Source organism: Mustela erminea, chromosome 1, assembly GCF_009829155.1.
Source record: "Mustela erminea isolate mMusErm1 chromosome 1, mMusErm1.Pri, whole genome shotgun sequence".
NCBI classification, from domain to species: Eukaryota; Metazoa; Chordata; class Mammalia; order Carnivora; family Mustelidae; genus Mustela; species Mustela erminea.
Window position 1 is genome coordinate 12,860,034 of NC_045614.1, and position 19,815 is coordinate 12,879,848.

The 19,815-nt window shown below is 49.7% G+C and overlaps 1 protein-coding gene across 2 annotated transcripts in view; it reads left to right on the forward strand.

The window, feature by feature from the left end:
• Positions 1-10,242, forward strand: part of AP1M1 (adaptor related protein complex 1 subunit mu 1) — a 28,398-nt gene extending 18,156 nt beyond the window's left edge. Inside the window, exons 6-12 of one of the 2 annotated variants that reach the window (XM_032314544.1) lie at positions 1,204-1,330; positions 2,395-2,537; positions 2,849-2,920; positions 3,332-3,490; positions 8,477-8,602; positions 9,161-9,236; positions 9,356-10,242. In XM_032314544.1, coding sequence (XP_032170435.1) covers positions 1,204-1,330; positions 2,395-2,537; positions 2,849-2,920; positions 3,332-3,490; positions 8,477-8,602; positions 9,161-9,236; positions 9,356-9,378 — 726 coding nt within the window. In that variant the 3' untranslated portion in view covers positions 9,379-10,242. The other variant, XM_032314535.1, reaches the window with a different exon arrangement.
• Positions 10,243-19,815: the final 9,573 nt, after the last annotated feature.

Below are 19,815 nucleotides of genomic sequence, written 5' to 3' on the forward strand. Positions count from 1 at the left end.
TCCCTACTCCCCAAGGGGAAGACGGCCCTCCCAATCTAGGGGCAGTCACCCCTGGGAGCCTGGAGGGCCTCCTGAGTAAGGCCAGTCAGTGCCAGAGCCCGGCTGGCCAGCGAGGGCCCCCATTAGCACGTGCTCTCTGAGGACCTTCTGCCCCCCCCCAGGCGCTGTCCTCATGCTGGCCCAGCGGTGAGCAGCCTGACACAGCCTGTCACCTGAGGAGGGGCAGAGATGGGCAGGCAGAGCTGGCAAGAGGCAGGGGAGGAAGAGGTGGCTGCTGTGTGCTGTGGGGACAGGGAGGTACCTGCCCACTGGGGTCAGTGGGGGACAGCGTGGCCAGAGTGGAGTGAGCTGCGGGGGTGGGGGTGATGGAGCCAGACCGTGCAGGGCCTTCTGGCATGTTGTGTGCCTTTTCTGGGGTTGTCATCTGCTTGGTGCCTCAGGTCTGTGCCTCCCTCAGAGGTAGAGGGCTCACCTGTGTGCATGCGGGGCTCTCCAGACACTCCAGTTAAAGGCTGGACGGGTTCTCCTCCTCCTCTGCCAAGAGAGGCAGCCCTGCACCACGGGAGTGTGGCTGGCCTCTCTGGGCCCCTGTGTTCACACCTGTGTGTGTGGACATGCTGATATGGGGTGGCAGTCCCAGCTGTGGCCCCAGTACCTCTGCCAGCCAGCACGTGGCCTCTGCTCTGTGCCTCAGTGTCCTTGTGTGTCAAGAGGCATTGCAGCAGCCTGGCTCTCTCAGGACAGTCTCAGGGCTTGCTTGTTGGCCTGCCGTGACTGTCTCATTGCGCTCAGTTGCTTCCTGGTGTGCATGTGAGGTAGAGGGTTGCCCGAGTCAGAACCCTGGCCTGCAGGCTATTGAGGCGCGCAGAGCCTCACCCGGAGCAGAGAAAGGGCTCAGTCAGTTACCGTACCTGTGTAAATGCACTGTTATTTTGGATCGGTGGTACCAGACTTCAGGCCACCCCCAGGGAGCAGGGAGGGGTCATGGTCCTGGAAACCCCATCTTTAGGAAGTAGTAGAAGTAGATGAAAAGCAAGTATGGCCTGCCCCGAAAGAGGCCTGCCCGCGTGGCCCGAGGCCCTGGCACAGAGGCTGGATGAGAGGCAGGTGAGGCTCGCCCAGCTCGGGATGGCGAGAAGGGCATGGAGAAGGGGCAGCTGGTGAGTGGGGACGTCCCATCACACCCGCCTCGCCATCCCCCAGGTCAGTGCCAACGGCAACGTGCTGCGCAGCGAGATCGTTGGCTCCATCAAGATGCGGGTCTTCCTGTCCGGCATGCCCGAGCTGCGCCTGGGCCTCAACGACAAGGTCCTCTTTGACAACACGGGCCGTGAGTACCCCGCCAACCCCACTGCGTCCCTGTGGCTGGAGCGGGCCTCCTGTTGAGCTCAGAGCAGAGCCGAGGGGATAGTCAGCTGCATGAGGGAACACGCAGATCTCAAGCACTTGCTTCAGACACATTTTCACGTTATATACGAGACAGCTGTGAAAACAAACAAATCAATACCCGGACATAGAAAGTACGGAAGAGCGAAGATCCTAAAGTCAAGTCCCCTCACCGCCCCATGGGCCAGAGAACATGGGCCAGTGCCTTAGATGTTAAGTTCCGGGAGGGTCATGCAGCAGGTCCGCGACCCCGCCCTATACCATCTTGGAAGGAGCAGTGGGCTCAAGGTTAGGCCTTATTCTTTCCCCTCCCTGCGGAGCTTCTGCCCCTGCATGGGGCATGTGGTCCGGGCTGCTGGAAGGCCACACACAGTGGCTCTAGCTCTCCCATCTGGCCTGGATGTGGTGGGAGACCCCAGGGGCCTGGCTTCTTGAGGCTCTGTGTTTGCAAACTAGACCGCCAGCCACAGGAGCCATGGCCGCACTGTCAGACCTACCTCCGCAGCAGCAGAACTGAGGGTCTCTCCAGTGTTGGGCCATCAGGGCGGCTCCTGTCTCTGGCTGGGCCCAGCCTGCACAGCTCCTCTGAGGGTTAGAAAATCAAGACAGGAGCCCAGAACCCAAGGGATGATGATGGGGCCAGGGCACCCTGGGAGCCCTGAGCCGTCCGTGTGCATTGCCAGCCTGGTCTACTGGTCGTTCAGCAAACGTTCCTGAGTGGCAGCCCTGGCTAGACCTTGGCCTAGCTGCTGTGGACTCAGACTGAACCAGGCCACCCAGCCCTGCCCTCAGCATGTGCCCAGTGTCGGGATGCGACGAGGCTTCCGAGGGGCTAAGGAAGGACGGGAGGTTGCCCGGGAACCCGAGCCCCTTGGCCATCGTGACCCACAGATTGGAGAGGCAGCTCTGCTCTGCCAGGGGTAAGCCCCAAACAATGGGAGTGTCGCTGACAGAGAGACCCAGAGGGCCTAGGATCTGTCCCGCCCTCACCCTTGCCCCCCCACCCAGGTGGCAAAAGCAAGTCCGTGGAGCTGGAGGACGTGAAATTCCACCAGTGTGTGCGGCTCTCCCGCTTCGAGAACGACCGCACCATCTCCTTCATCCCTCCAGATGGCGAGTTTGAGCTCATGTCGTACCGCCTCAACACGCACGTGAGTGTGCCCGCAGGCCCCCGCCCAGACTCCGCAGAGCCCATGTTCCACAGCCCGGGGCGCTGCACTTTCTAAGGGGCCAGACCCCATTCTAAGCAGCCCCAGTGATGTGTTCTGCATTTTCACGGAGACCCCCTGGTCTCCCTGTCCATCCCAGTCTGGCTGTGGACTCCTTCGATAGCCCTGGGTGTTGGCACGCTGGGCTCACACCCGGGCAGATGGTCCCTTGCCCTGGGCCTCAGTTTCCCCTCTGTGAGATAGGCCTGTGTAAAATGACCATGTGTGAGTGCCACCTTCACTCTCCTCAACAGGTCAAGCCCTTGATATGGATCGAGTCCGTGATTGAGAAGCATTCCCACAGCCGCATCGAGTACATGATCAAGGTGCGCGTGCGGCCCGCACACAGTTAGCCTGGGGATGCGGGCAGAAAGAGAGGGGGCTGGTGGATGACCCCGCCTGTTCGGGGCCTTTGGCACAGGGTCCTAAGCAGGGCAGGGGCCCCATGCCTCTGTGCTCCCTATCCTGGGAGATAAGGCCTGTGACTGATGCTCGTGCTGCCTCATTGTGAGCCAGAGGGAAGGACGGGGAGCCCTGACGGTCAAAGGGACTGGAGGGCATAGGGAGAATCTCAGGTGGTTGAGAGGGTGTGAGCTGTGCCTAGAGGACTGGGGGTCGGCTTGGTGGGGCCCACAGGCCAGGCCAAGGAGTGTAGGGCCCTGGTGGGAACAGGCTGGGTGGGGCTGGGCTCTCACCTGTGCCTTCCACAACCTTGGCCGCACCGGCCTCATCTCCAGGCCAAGAGCCAGTTTAAGCGGCGATCGACAGCCAACAACGTGGAGATCCACATCCCCGTGCCCAACGATGCCGACTCCCCCAAGTTCAAGACGACAGTGGGGAGTGTCAAGTGGGTCCCCGAGAACAGCGAGATCGTGTGGTCCATCAAGTCCTTCCCGGTGAGTGCCCTTTTCAGTGGGATGCCCCTTGACTTCCAGGCACACCGCACCTGCTCCCTGTCGCCACCACAGTGCAGCAGCCTCGAAATGGGGCATGGGGCTGTGATCCGCACCTGGGGATTCTGGGAGGCCGGTGGACAGAGCTGAGGGGCTGGCTGAGCAAAGAGAGGAAGAGGAAGCTGGAGCTGGGAGAGGCCGCTTGTGCATGAACGGCCTATCTTCCGCATCGGGCAGCACCCTCAACCCCATTGCCCTCTCTCTGACACTGGTTCAGAACTCAGCTTCCCTTGAGGGACCAGACTGCCTTGCGGCCTGAGCAGCGTGGGTTTCAGGAATCCAGCACCAGCTCCAGGAACGTAGAACACTTCAGGCTGGCCCAGCTGCCTGGCTTGTGTTCAGGATTTTCAGCACTGGAATCCGGGTGTGCAGCCAGTCGTGCCCACAGGGCCTGAAGGCGGATGTGTGCTCCCGGGCCGGCCATGGCCCGCCACCATTTTCTTCTTTTAAACAAGATGAGGCACTTTTTCTCATGTCTGAGGGCCATTTGCGTTTCTTTCTCTGGAAGCTCTAGCAGCCACCTCTTGCTCATTTTTCTGTCAGGTTTGGTCATTTCCTTCGTTTCCAAGAGTTCTTTCTATATAAGCAAAACGAGCACTTTTTCTTTGCTGTAAGTTGCAAATGGTTTTCCCCCCTTTAATGTTTCTCTTGGCTTTGTTTCTGGTAGTTTTTGCTGTGTGACCTTTTTTGATTCAATTAATTCTTTGTTTCATTATTATTTAATGTCAGATTTCTTGATCTTTTCCTTTTATAACATCTGAATTATAAGTCATGCTTTGAAATGCTTTACTATTCCCAGATGTAAAGGAATTCTTCCATATTTACTTCTGGAACCTGTGTGGTGGCAGTTTTCACCTTAGATTTTAGGTACTTTCAGAGCTGGGTCTGATAAATGGGGGGAGGTGCAGGTTCTGTTTTATCTTTTTCCAAATAGCTATCCAATTTTTGGATATCGTTTACTAAAAGGTCCGTCTTCTCCCCAGTGGTTTGAAATGCCATGTTTATTAAATATCAGATTTTCACACAGCGAAAGAAGTCTTTCTGAATGTCCTGTTGTCTCTCTGTCCATGCAGCAAGGCCATATTTTAACTCAGGGCTTTATTCTCTGTTTTAACATCTGATAAGGCCAGGCCCACCCCACCTGAACTTACTCCCATCCCCCCATACACACATCACTTGTTTGTTTCCTGGTGATTCTTGCTTGCTTACTTGTTCGGTGTTCCTTACAAGTTTTAGAATCAGTTTGTTGGCACTAAATTTATAAGTCAATTCGGAAGTGCAAACACCTTTATGAGGCTTTGTGCCAGTGTCACCTCAGTGCTTTGGAACTGTCTTCACGTTTACCTTATGTACCTCACATAGCTTCTCTCTTGCTTTAAAAAGTACTTTCATTGAAGTACAACATGTAGAAAAGTAGACAGATGAAATGTGGACAGCTCAAGGAATTTCCTCAGCAGGGATACATCCGTGTGTCCAGAACCAGGTGAAAGCCGCAGAATGCCCCCCAACCGTCAGGAGCCCCCAAGGCTCCTGCCAGTTTGCACATTTCTCATTAAGATGAGCTTTAAGTCAGCGTCCTAGTGAGTGGGGTCTGGTCTTCGGCTGTGCCCTCCAGTGGGTAGCCGCTATTTGCATGGTAATTTCTGCCCTGGTTCCTTACTGGGTGTCTGCTTTCGTGTCATTGTTCTTTGAGTTCCTGTGGGTTTTCGATATCCTCTCGTATCATTTCAGCCAAATACAGTTTTCCCTTCTCCTCTGCTCTTCTCAGGCATTTGGTGGCTCTGGCGCTTCCTTGCTTTGGCTGCTGTCTCTGGGACCTGTAAGACGCGGTGGACATTGGCCACCTGGTCTTGCCTCAACCCGGAGATGCCAGTCAGGTGTCCCTTCCAAGTCCGACACTGCGCTGGGCTGTGGATTTGACCCAGCCCCACTTTACCGCGGTTTTGACACAAATGGGTGACAGACTTATCCAGGTGCCCCTTCAGCGTGTCTCAGTTCGGGTCTGTCCGTGGGTGGAGCTGGACCATCCCTGCATTCTGGCAAACTCCGCCTGATCTTTCCTTTTCCGTGCACCATTGGATTCTATCAGTAACATTGTATGTGACATTTTCACTTTGATGACCTGTTTCACTTTGATGAGGCTGTTTTTTCGGTGTACTGTCTGCCAGTGTTTGTGTTAAGCCTGCTTTGTAAGTACTCTGTGTCCCGTCTCCGTGCTGCAGAACAGTTAAGTGGCCAGGACGTCGTCTGTTCTTGAGAAGGTTGATAGAATTTGGCCATGTGACCTTCCAGATCTCAACTACTTTCTTCATCTCTTCTGTAGAAATCGGGTCATTCAGAGTTTCCATTTCTGTCGGAGACTGGGTAAATCATATTTCCCTTCAACATGATCCATCCTAAGCAGACTTTCGCCGTTGTCTGCAAAGTTGGAGAAAGTGGTCTTTTTTTTTTTTTTTTTTAAGGTTTTATTTATTTATTTGACAGATGGAGATCACAAGTAGGCAGAGAGGCAGGCAGAGAGAGAAAGGAAGGGAAACAGGCTTCCTGCTGAGCAGAGAGCCCAACATGGGGCTCGATCCCAGGACCCTGAGATCATGACCTGAGCCGAAGGCAGAGGCTTAACCCACTGAGCCACCCAGGCGCCCCGAAAGTGGTCTTTTTTTCCCTCCCATTCACCTATAAAGTTACTTCTTCCATATTCTTTCTTCTGGTGTGTCTTTGGGCCTTCTGGTTCCCTGGATAAGGCTGCCTAGCGGCTTATCTTTTTGTTTTTATTTTCCAGGTTTGCTTTTTAATTTTGTTGTAATATTTTTGTCTTTTACAAGTCTTTGATTTGAATTTCTTCATCCTTTTTTTGTTCTAATTTTTCAAGTTAGATATTTTCATTTGATTATCTTGTTTTAAACTTTATATTAATACAAGTATTTAAGCCATAGATGTTGCTCTGAGCCCTGCCTTACCTGGGTAACCCATAGTTTCTGACACGTAATATTTGACTTGCTCATCTAGAAATCTGTAACTGGATAGAGTTGATTATCGTTCTTTTTTTTTTAAAGATGTATTTATTAATTTTAGAGCGAGCGTGCAGGAGCATGGGGGGAGGGGCAGAGGGCGAGAGAATCTCAAGCATTCTGTCTGCTGGGTGCGGAGCCCAGTGCGGGACCCCAAGATCGTGACCTGAGCTGAAATCACAAGTCAGACGCTCAACCACTTGAGCCACCCAAGCACCCCATGGTTCTTTCCTAAGTCCCTAAGGGGCGGGCCTTCTGACTTTCATCTGTCCTCACTGCGGAGCGCTGGAGCCAGAGAGTGTTGTTTGGACTGTTTCTACTTCTGGGATTTCTCGGCGTGTTTGTCGTGTGCTAACAGAAGGTCCGAGTTTGTAAATGCCGCAGGTGCACTTGATAGGAGGACGAGGCTTCTGGTACGGGGTAGGGAGCCCTCGAGGTCTGCCCGCTTGGCGCTGCCTTCCTCTGGTGCCCTCTGCCCGTCGTCTAGCGTCTGCTTAACAGAGGTTGCGGCCGTGTTAGCTCATGCTGTGGACACTCGGGACTATGATCCCTTCCATCTGGACACAGGACTGCAGCCTCCAGGACCGTGGCCTGGCCTCCCTTCTTGCCCTGAATTCTCCCTGGTGACAGCAGCCCCCACTCTGTTTTGCTTGGTCCTCCTGCTGGGGGATCTTCTGTCTGCTGTTCCAGCACAGAGCTGTGTTTTGGGCTGTGAGCCATCCTGGAGGCCTGCCTCGTTCGTGGGAGAATCAGACCCATGGACATGATGGACCCAGGGTAGGGGAGCCCACTTCCACCGCCCCGCCGGGAGGGCCTGCCCCCTGCAGGTGCTTTTGCTTTCATTTTCCCTTTTGTCTTCGTAAGGCCCAGATTTGGGGTCTGGTTATTGTCTCGGACACAGGCTGGTGGAGCTGATTTTATTCCTTTGCCACCTGCTTTGTCTGCTGTTAGGACCCCATTTTTCTCCCCTCATTGTCCTAGAGTCTTTACTCAGCACATGTGCCTGACTCGTACGGAGTCCCCACTCTCACGCTGGCCCCAGGGGTGGTGAGCAGAGACTGGCACTGTCCCAGGGCAGGGAGCCTGAGCGCCGCCCTGGGGAACTGGGGCGCAGCTCTGCTCTACCCGAGAAGTGCGAGGACAGCCCACGACTCGGGGTGGAGGCATCTGGTCGGCAGCCACTCCTTCCAGGAGCCCGGGGATCAAGGCCTACATGGTCCTTGGTGTGGCCAGAGCTGGGCTGTCTTTGCTCCCCACTGCTGTAGGCAAGGCACACCGGACCCCTGGACAACCAGAGCACGATGCCTTCCTCCCATGCAGGACTGGGCTTCCGGTTCTTCTTGACTCTGCCTCAGGCCCCATCTCCAGAGCCACTGCTCAGCCTCCGGGGCCAGCGCTGCCCTCATCCTAGCCCTCTGGGAGCAGGACTCCAGTCCAGCTCATCGTCAGCCCCCGACCCCAGTCTCTTTTGTCACCTCCCTCTGTTCACCGTCCCTCACTTGGACCTTTCCCCCGTTGCTTACACATGCTGACCGGACGTTGGACATGTTGGGGTGTTCACTTGGACTCTGGCCTGGGCCGGAGAGCCCGAGTCCTACAGAGGCACCTGCACTGTCTGTCTTGGTGCTCTGTGCCCCCGCTTCCTTCCTGAGGCCTATCGGGCTAGGCTTCCTTGCAGCGACTAGTCTGCCCTCCCTGAGAGTTTGTGAAACTCTCTTGATGCTTGGAATTCACGGATTTCCCCTGGCACGGCTGACCGGACAGTCCGTGAGGCCTGGGTGAGTGTACGTATGCTGGAGGAGCCAAGACTCTGGGTGACCACGGCCACGCAGGAAGGGGCTCATTGGCCGGGCCAGCAACCTGGAACTCTCTGGGGGCAGCTGTCCGCCTGACCGTCTCTGCTCGTGTGCTCCCGCAGGGGGGCAAGGAGTACCTGATGCGGGCCCACTTCGGCCTGCCCAGCGTGGAGGCGGAGGACAAGGAGGGCAAGCCCCCGATCAGCGTCAAGTTTGAGATCCCCTACTTCACTACCTCTGGCATCCAGGTGCGTACGGCCGGGGTCGCCGAGGCCCCGGAGCAGACGTGGCCAGGCCCGGCTGTCCGTCCCGGCTCAGAGAGCTGCAGATGACCGCCTCAGCGAGGGTGCCAGACAGCCTGTGCCGGGGCGCCGCGGTGCTGCCCTGCTTCTGCCTCTCTCCACACCTGTCTACTCAGACCTGACCCCGCGCTTTAGCCCCAAGCTCAGAGATTCGTTTGACCCCCAGAACTCGAGTCCAAGCCTCTCTTGGCCACACACTTGGCACCACAGGGCCTGTTTCCCTAGGCATCTCCATGGCAAGTCTATGAGGGGCCGGGCCCCCCTCCCCAGGAGTCTGCTGGAGCGCAGGGCCTGAGGGTGCACCTCCAGCTCTCTCCCACCCCTTCCACAGTGACTCCTCCCTCTCTTGGCATCCGCAAGTGACAGGCCCCGCCCCACCCGTCTCCTCCTCTGCCTGTGCTGTCCTGGTCCTCGGCACAGCCTTCCCTCCCTGGCCTTGGGAGGGGGTTGGGGGGGAGGACAAGGAGGGGACAGCGCATATACGCCCTGCTGCCTGTGCCCTAGGTGCGCTACCTGAAGATCATCGAGAAGAGCGGCTACCAGGCCCTGCCGTGGGTTCGCTACATCACTCAGAACGGAGGTGCGCATGGCTGAGAGGGCGGTGGGTGTGCAGCAGCCCCTGGGTCTGGGGAAGGGGACTCCCCCCACCCCCGACCCAGGTACAGAGCAGAAAACCAATGCTTCCCTCCCTGATTGTAGATTACCAGCTTCGGACCCAGTGAGGGGCCCTGCAGCCAGCGCCCCCCGGCCCCGGCGCTGGGGCTCCTGGCGGAAGCACCAGGAGGAAGCACCTGCCAAGCCTGCTGGATGGAGGGGGGGCACCCCTGGCCACCGGCCACCCTTCCGGCTCCTCCCGGGGACCCCTCCTCTTCCAGGCACACCTGCTCTGCCGTTGCCACTCTCGTCTCTGGGTCCCTTCTCCCAGATGAGGCTCATCTTCGAGAAGTCTTGTCTCTCTGCCCCCTGAGTCAGTTTGAGGGGAAGGAAATGAAATCTTTCCCTCTAGAGATCAAATACAGCCTTCTGTGCTGTTGAGCCCCCAGGCACCAAAAAGATGGGGAGACGCTCACCCAGCCACTGGCTGCACGCGGCCTCTGGCCAGGCCGACTGGGCCACCGTTCGGTTGCTGTTCTGTTGAATGTTCTAGGTTCATGAATGTTCCTAGTTTCTGTCCCATCTGTTCGTTGTTGTTTACGTGCACCCCACTGTCCGTGCCTCCCGCCCTTTGTCCTGAAGCTCTCGGGCAGCACTTAGTGAGGGCACAGTGCCCTCCTCCGCAGCGAGGCCCACGCGACACTGGGTTCCCTCCCATGCCTGGCCTGACCCCGGCCCGCGCCTCTGCGGCAGAGGCTCCTCCTCGGGGGCTCCTGGCCTCCCCTCACCCCCACTGAGGCCTCACGGAGATGCTCTCCCAGAGTCCGCCACACCGTGCGATGCTGTCACTCAGCCATATCAGTGTTTGTCCCACCAAGGAGGTGGTGGCCTCAGAGGGCTGGGGGCACAGGTCACCCCCATCTGTGCTGGTTCACCCTACCACCACCCTGTCTATGTTAATGTCATGATTACATTAAATTCCATTACTTAAAGGTGCTGCCTGCTTTCCCTCTGATGCGGCACGTGGTCGACTCCTCCTGGGTGAGCAGGGGCAGGTGTGGGGCTCCCATCAACCCCCACGCCGGCCCGATGGTCTCCCTCAGAGTGTGATCCTCGGAGCAGCAGCGTCAGTGTCCCCTCTGAGCTCACCTGAAATGCACATTCACAGATCTACCCTGACCTGCCAAGGAGAGTTCATAGGTTCCACGTGATTCATGCATGTGCTGGAGTTTGAGAACCACTACCTGGTCCACAGAGGGGATTATGGCAGGGGGCGCCTGGGCAGGAAGCACCCTGTTTTCCCACAGTGGGCACCTGCCACACACCTGCCTCCCCATCTGTGCTGCTGGCCCCACCTGGATCACCCCCTCTTGCCTTCAAGGGCTGTTCTCCCCTGTCCCTCTCCCGTATCACCCAGCTCCCCCTTGGAGGACTGGTGGGCATCAGCCCAAGTTGGAGCTTGGCCTCTCACCTGCGTTGAATAAAGAGCACTGCCGTGGCCTAGGGCTTGGGCCAGGGCTGTTGGAGGCACCCTTGATGCCCCGTCCCTCACTGCCAACACCCATATCCACAGCCTGGCCTCCCTCCAGGAGACCTCGGATCCAACAGCCTTTCCCATCCTCACTGCCATCGCCGGAGGCCCAGCTGCAGCCTCCAGAGCCCCTGTGGGACGGACAGAGTGGTCATCTGCAGTGTAGAGGGGGGGCCTCTGTTCCCAGCAATGCTTGGGACAAGGTTGTCTGCAAGCCCTCCCGCTATTAACTCATATGTATGTGATGTTTAGTATAGTATATATAAGAGAAAGACTGAGAACGGTGGGCTAATCATCCATCTCAAGAAATCGGAAAAAAAAACAACGAAGCCTAAGAGCATAGCAGGAAATAATAGCAGACAGGAAAGAAATAGAAAACAAACATTCAATAAAAGCAGAACTACAAGTTCGTTCTTTTAAAAAATGAATAAAGCTGCTAAGAAGTTGGATCAAGATAAAAAGGCAACAAAAGACATTACTGCAGCTTCTCAAACATGAAAGAGTTTAAGCAGGACCTATGCCACCTCATGGGGCATTTAGGCCACCCATGCCCCCGGAGCTCCAGCCACCCAAGAGGGGCTGTCCTTGTCCAAGCTACCCGAAAACTCCGGAGGGGGTGAGGGATGCTGGGAGTGACTTTGTGCCAGTGCACTTGAAAGTGTAAACTAACATGAATAAGTTCCTAGAGGACAAAAGCTGACCCAAAAAGAAAGAAAAAATCTGAGCAGTCCTATGGCTACTAAAGAGCCAGAACCCGTCAGAGCTCTGGGCCCAGATGGCCTTATTAGGAGAGCTCTACCCAACACTCACTGGGAGAAAAGAGAATTGAACAAACTCTCTTGGAGAACAGAAAAATAGGAAGCATTTCCTGACTCATCTGTGAGACCAGCATTTCCTCAAAACAATATGAAACAGGAAAATTATAGGCCAATCTCACTGATGGCCATAGATGTGAAGATCCTAAATAAAAATCAGAGGGGAAGTGGGGATGTATACAAAGGACATAACCTTGGGTCTAAGGTTAAATCTTAGACAAAATCAGTTTAATGCTGGAAAATGGGTTAATCTAATCCACTGCCTTAAAAAGAGTAAGGAAGGAAAACATTTATGATCATCAGTTCAATAGGTGCAGGTAAAGTGTTTGATAAAATTAAACATTAATTTATGATAAAAAAAAAAATGGGCGCCTGGGTGGCTCAGTGGGTTAAGCCGCTGCCTTCGGCTCAGGTCATGATCTCAGGGTCCTGGGATCGAGTCCCGCATCGGGCTCCCTGCTCAGCAGAGAGCCTGCTTCCCTCTCTCTCTCTCTGCCTGCCTCTCTGCCTACTTGTGGTCTCTCTCTGTCAAATAAATAAATAAAATCTTAAAAAAAAAAATTATGATAAAAAAAGAATAACCCTTAAGCCAACTACAAACTATTGACAACAGTACCCCCCCCCAAAAAAATGAAGTACCTGGGATTAAAAAATACACAAAGCCTCATTATGGAGGATGTTCAGGGAAGACCTAAAGCAGGGGAGGTACGTCCTTGTCATAGAATGGATGTCTGTGTCAAGATGTTAATAATCCCTGTGGTTGGCAGAGTAATAGCTCCCCACAAAGATGTCCATGGTCCCTAGAACCTTTGACTGTGTTAAGTTGCATGGCAAAGGGGATTAAGTTTGCAGATGGAATTAGGGTTGCTAATCCACTGACCACAATGGGGAGGTTACCCTGAACCATCAGGTGGGTCCAGTGTAATCACAATGGTCCTTAACAGTAGAAGAAGGGGATAGAGGAATGAGAAGCAGAAAGCAGTAGTGTGGGAGGGACCCAGTCTGTGGTTGCTGGCTGTGAAGGTGGAGGAAGGGGCCATGGGCCAAGGATGCAGGCTGCCTTCAGAAGCTGGAAAAGGAAGAGACAAATTCTCACCAAAGTCCCCAGCAGGAACACAGCCCCACTGACACCCTGGCTTTAACCCCATGAGACACTTTCAGACCTCGGACCTCCAGAATTGAAGTTAATAAATTTGTGTTGTTTTTTGTTTGTGATAATTTGTTACAGCAGCAATAGGATATGAGTAGACTTCAAAACTATTTACAGGTTGAAGGCATTCCCATTTAAAATCCCAATCAGGTTTTTGTGGAACTTGACAAGCAAATTCTAAAATTCACATGGAAGGTCAGAGCCAAGAATCATGAAGAATCTTGAAGAATAAAATGGGGCACCTGGGTGGCTCAGTCAGTTAAGCATTAGACTCAATTTCAGCTCAGGTCATGACCTCAGTGTTGTGAAACTGAGCCCTGTGTTGGGCTCTGCGTTCATCAGGGAGTCTGCTCAAGATTCTCTCTCTCCCCGCTCTGCCCTTCACCATAATTGCACACTCTCTCAAAAAGAAAGTGGGGGAAGGATGACCTATTTGGGCAGCAAGGCCTATTTCATCAGTAGTAATTAAGACACAAAATAACACAGTGTGATTGCATCAGAAGGAAATTCAAAACCAGGCTTCAGTGAAACTGTTCTTTGGGGATGCTTCCATTTTGAGGGGCAAATCTAGAGAAGAGGAAGTCAGAATGGATCTACCTGGGGAGAAAGAGGGGACAGGACTGGGGGCTCCCGGGTGCTGGCTGCTCTCTCTTTATTGAGTGGGTGGTGGTGATGTGGGTGTTTGCCTCATAATTTTGTTGAATGGTATGTTTGTGTTTTATGCATTTTATGGTATGATGTTATAATGATGTTTAATGCATCAAAAATCAGATGAATTTAATGACATTTAACACTTTCTGTTATTGTTATGTAAATAAAAAAGATGGAGAGCCCCAATTCATTCTTTTAAGCAGCCAGGACTTGAATACCAAAACCAGTTAAGGAGGTAGAAAAGAAACCCTAGGGGGGGGGGGGTGGCGGGCAAGATAGTGGAGGAGCAGGAGACCTGAACTTCATCTGGTCCCAGGAATTCAGCTAGAGAGTTATCAAGCCATTCTGAACACCTAAAAACTCCACAGGAGATCAAAGAAAAGAATAGCAGCAAATCTATGAACAGAAAAACGACCACTTTCTGGAAGGTAGGAAGTGTAGAGAAGTGAATCCAAGGCAATATTTGGGAAGACAGACCGCATGGAGAGGGAGCCTCCATCAGCCTGCTACCAGCAAGTGACAGAGCAGTGGAGCATGAAATCAGAACTTTTAGAAGTCTGCTCCATGGAGGGATGTGGCTCCAGTGGCTAAGTGGGGGTGGAGCCCTCAGGGGGACAATGTGGTATCAGGACCCGTGGGGACACAGAAAGATGGGGGGGGGTGCCTGATGTGGCAGATATCAGAGTGGGGAAGCCGGAGCTCAGAGACAGAGCTGAGGAGTGAGCTCTCAGCTTGGGGTTACCTTAAACCATGATACCTGGCACAGTCAAGTCACTACCCTTTGAGAAGGGACTCCACAAGCAGCTGATCCAGGGAGACTCATCTTCCTCCCCCTCGGAGGAGTGGCGTGGGAGCACATGGCAGGAATCTGCTGGGTTTGGAGACTCCAAATGGAGCCATGCACCAGAGATAGAAATGCTTGGTCATAGGCTGGGTGAGCATGGACAGCAGCTGGAGACCAGGGAAACAGGAGGGACTGACTGCTTTTCTCTGAGGTCTCAATGAGAAGTGGGTCTCCAAGCTCTTGGCTTCTCCAAGGCCAGAGACTAGGAGGCCGCCAGCTTCATTCCTGTCCTCCAAAGCTGTATGTAAAGCCTCCAGGGAACAAAAGCTCTGAGAGCAAACCCTAGTAGATTACTTAGCCTGCTTTGGCAAGGGTGGAGCAATTCTGCCTCAGGCAAGACATTTGAGAATCACTGCACTGGGCCCCTCCCCCAGGAGATCAGCAAGAACATCCAGCCAACACCAAGTTCACCAATCAATGAGAGCTGCTGAACTCCAGAGTTAGGGGAATACACCACATAGAATTCCTCTTGGCCTTTTTCTCATGATTCTTTCGTTTTTCAAAATTTTAAAATTTTCTTTATTTTTTTTTCTATTTTTTTAAAATTTTTCCTCTTTCCTATTTTAACTAACATCTTAATAATACCTTTTTAAAAATCTTTTTTAATTTTCATTTTTTAGTCATATTCCATCCTTCTTCATATTTACCCTTATTTTTGTATATATGTCTTTCTTTAAAATTTTGGGAGACAATTTCTTCTAACAGACCAAAAGACACCCAAAATCTAGTGTGTTGCTCTGTTCTATTCACCAGTCTGATCATATTCCTTTTTTTCCTCACCCCCCACCACTGGTTTTGGGTCTCTTCTGATTTGTTTAGTGTATATTTTTCTGGGGTGGTTGTTCCCCTGTTTGCATTTTGTTCCCCCATTCATCTATTCTTCTCTGGACAAAATGACAAAATGGAAAAACTCCCCCCCAAAAAAAAAAAAAAAAAAAAAAGAGGAAGAGGTAGTACTGACTGCCAGGGACCTAATCAATATGGACATTAGTAAAATGTCAGAACTAGAGTTCAGAATGATGATTATAAAGATACTAGATGGTCTCAAAAAAAACATAGGAGACACTAGAGAATCTCTTTCTGGAGAGATAAAAGAACTAAAATCCAATCAAGTCAAAAAGCTATTATTGAGGTGCAATAAAAAAATGGAGGCTTTAACTGCTAGGATAAATGAGGCAGAAGAGAGAATTAGTGATATAGAAGACCAAATGATAGATAATAAAGAAGCTGAGATAAGGAGGGATAAACAACTACTGGATCACAAGGGGGAGAATTTGAGAGACAAGTGATACTCTAAGATGAAACAATATTAGAATAATTGGGATCCCAGAAGAAGAATAAAGAGAGAGGGGTAGAAGGTATGTTGGAGCAGATTTTAGCAGAGAACTTCCCTAATTTGGAGAAGGAAGGAGGCATCAAATCCCGGAGATACAGAGAACCTCCCCCTCAATATCAATAAAAATAGGTCAACACCCCATCATCTAATAGTAAAACTTAAAAGTCTCAGAGATAAAGAGAAAATCCTGAAAGCATTTCAGGACAAGAGGTCTGTAACCTACAATGGTAGAAACATTAGATTGATAGCAGTCCTATCCACAGAGACGTGGCAGGGCAGAAAGGACTGGCATGATATATTCAGAGCAGTAAATGAGAAAAATATGCAGCCAAGAATACTATACCCAGCGAGGCTATCATTGAAAATAGAAGGAGAGATAAAAAGCTTCCAGGACAAACAAAAGCTAAAAGCATTTGCAAATACCAAACCAGCTCTACAGGGAATATTGAAAGGGGTCCTCTAAGCAAAGAGAGAGCCTAAAAGTAACATAGACCAGAAAAGAACAGAGACAATATACAGTAATAGTCACCTTACAGGCAATACAATGGCACTAAATTCATATCTCTCAATAGTTACCATGAATGTAAATGGGCTAAATGCCCCAATCAAAAGACACAGGGTATCAGAATGGATAAAAAAACAAAACCCATCAATATGCTGTCTACAAGAAACTCATTTTAGACCATAAGACACCTCCAGATTTAAAGTGAAGGGGTGGAAAACAATTTACCATGCTAACAGACATCAAAAGAAAGCTGGGGTGGCAACCCTTATATCAGACAAATTAGATTGTAAACCAAAGACTATAATAAGAGATGAGGAAGGACACTATATCATACTTAAAGGGTCCATCTATCAAGAAGATCTAGCAGTTTTAAATATCTATGCCCCTAACATAGGAGCAGCCAACTATATAAGCCAATTAATAACAAAATCAAAGAAACACATCAACAATAATACAATAATAGTGGGGGACTTTAACCCTCTCCCCTCACTGAATGGACAGATCATCTAAACAAAAGATCAACAAGGCAATAAAGTCTTTAAATGACACACTGGACTAGATGGACATCACAGATATATTCAGAACATTTCATCCCAGTACAATGGAATACACATTCTTCTCTAGTACACATGGAACATTCTCCTGGATAGATCACATTTCAGGTCACAAATCAGGCCTCAACTAGAACCAAATGATTGGAATCATTCCCTGCATATTTTTGGACCACAGTGCTTTGAAACTAGAACTCAATCACAAGAGGAAATTTGGAAAGAACTCAAATACATGGAGCCTACAGGGAATCCCTCTGAAGAATGAATGGGTCGGGGTGCCTGGGTGGATCAGTGGGTTAAGCCTTTGCCTTCAGCTCGGGTCATGGTCTCAGGGTGCTGGGATCAAGTCCCACATCGGGCTCTCTGCTAGGCAGGGAGCCTCCTTCCTCCACCCTCTTTATCTCTCTCTCTCTCTCTGCCTGCCTTTCTGCCTACTTGTGATCTCTCTCTCTGTCAAATAAATAAAATTAAAAAAAAAAAGAATGAATGGGTCAACCAGGAAATTAAAGGATACTTTTAAAAAAATTCATGGAAACAAATGAAAATGAAAACACAACTGTTCAAAAGCTTTGGAATGCAGCAAAGGATGGTCCTAAGAGGAAAGTATATATCAATACAATGATTTTCAAGAAACAAGAAAGGTCTTAAATACACTACCTAATCCTATCCCTAAAGGAGCTGGAGAAAGAACAGCAAATAAAGCCTAAACCCAGGAGAAGAGAAATACTAAAGATCAGGGCAGAAAACAATGGAACAGAAACCAAAAGAACAATAGAACAGATCAACAGAACTAAGAACTGGTTCTTTGAAAGAATAAGATTGATATACCCCCGGCCAGACTTATCAAAAAAAGAGAGAGAGAGAGAGAAAGAGAGAAAGGACCCAAATTTTTTAAAAAATCATGAATGAAAAAGGAGCAATCACAACCAACACCTAATACAATTATAAGAACATATTATGAGCAACCATATGCCAGCAAATTAGATAATCTGGAAGAAATGGATGCATTCCTAGAGATGTATAAATGACCAAAACTGAACCAGGAAGAAATAGAAAACCTGAACAGACCCATAACCAGTACGGAAATAGAAGCAGTAATCAAAAATCTCCCAAAGAATAAGAGTGCAGGGCCAAATGACTTCCCAGGGGACTTCAACCAGACTTTTTTTTCCTTTCCTTTTTAAAAATTTTTAGTAATTTTTAAAAAAATTATTATAAACACATAATGTATTATAAGCTCCAGGGGTACAGATCTGTGAATTGCCAGGTTTACACACTTCATAGTACTCACCATAGCACATACCCTCCCCAATGTCCATAACCCCACCACCCTCTCCCTACCCCCCTCCTCCGCAACCCTCAGTTTGTTTTGTGAGATTGAGTCTTTTATGGTTTCTCTCCCTCCCAATCCCATCTTGTTTCATTTATTCTTTTCCTACCCCCAAACCCCCCACATTGCATCTCCATTTCCTCATATCAGGGAGATCATACAATAATTGTCTTTCTCCAATTGACTTATTTCACTAAGCATAATACCCTCTAATTCCATCCACATTGTCATAAATGGCAAGACTTCATTTCTTTTGATGGATGATATATATATATATATATAAAACGTCATGATATATATATAATATATATGATATATATATAATATTATATATATGATATATATATAATAAAGAAGACGTGATATATATATATATATAACGTCATGATATATATATATATATATATATATCACGTCTTCTTTATTCATTCATCTCTTGATGGACATCTAGGTTCTTTCCATAGTTTAGCTATTGTGGACATTGCTGCTATAAACATTCGGGTGCATGTGCCCCTTCAGATCACTATATTTGTATCTTTTGGGTAAATACCCAGTAGTGCAATTGCTGGGTCATAGGGTAGCTCTATTTTCAACTTTTTGAGAAACCTCCATGCTGTTTTCCAGAGTGGCTGCACCAGCTTGCATTCCCACCAACAGTGTAGGAGGGTTCCCCTTTCTCCACATCCTCACCAACACCTGTCATTTCCTGACTTGTTAATTTTAGCCATTCTGACTGGTGTGAGGTGGTATCTCATTGAGGTTTTGATTTGTATTTCCCTGATGCCAAGTGATGTGGAGCACTTTTTCATGTGTCTGTTGACCATCTGGATGTCTTCTTTGCAGAAATGTCTGTTCATGTCTTCTGCCCATTTCTTGATTGGATTATTTGTTCTTTGGGTGTTGAGTTTGGTAAGTTCTTTATAGATTTTGGATACTAGCCTTTTATCTGATATGTCCTTTACAAATATCTTCACCCATTCTGTCAATTGTCTTTTGGTTTTGTTAACTCTTTCCTTTGCTGTGCAAAAGCTTTTGATCTTGATGAAGTCCCAATAGTTCATTTTTGCCCTTGCTTCCCTTTCCTTTAGCGATGTTCCTAGGAAGAAGCTGCTGTGGCTGAGGTTGAAGAGGTTGCTGCCTGTGTTCTCCTCAAGGATTTTGATGGATCCCTTTCTCACATTGAGGTTCTTCATCTATTTTGAGTCTATTTTCGTGTGTGGTATAAGGAAATGGTCCAGTTTCATTTTTCTGCATGTGGCTGTCCAATTTTCCCAACACCATTTGTTGAAGAGGCCGTCTTTTTTCCATTGGACATTCTTTCCTGCTTTGTCGAAGATTCGTTGACCATAGAGTTGAGGGTCTATTTCTGGATTCTCTATTCTGTTCCATTAATATATGTGTCCATTTTTGTGCCAGTACCATACTGTCTTGATGATTACAGCTTTGTAATAGAGCCTGAAGTCTGGAATTGTGATGCCACCAACTTTGGTTCTCTTTTTCAACATTCCTCTGGCTATTTGAGGTCTTTTCTGGTTCCATATAAATTTTAGGGTTATTTGTTCCACTTCTTTGAAAAAAATGGATGGGATTTTGATAGAGATTGCATGAAATGTGTAGATTGCTTTAGGTAGCATAGACATTTTCACAATATTTGCTCTTCCAATCCATGAGCATGGAACATTTTTCCATTTCTTTGTGTCTTCCTCAATTTCTTTCATGAGTACTTTATGGTTTTCTGAGTATAGATTCTTTGCCTCTTTGGTTAGGTTTATTCATAGGTATCTTATGGTTTTGGGTGCAATTGTAAATGGGATTGAGTCCTTAATTTCTTTTTCTTCCCTCTTGCTGTTGG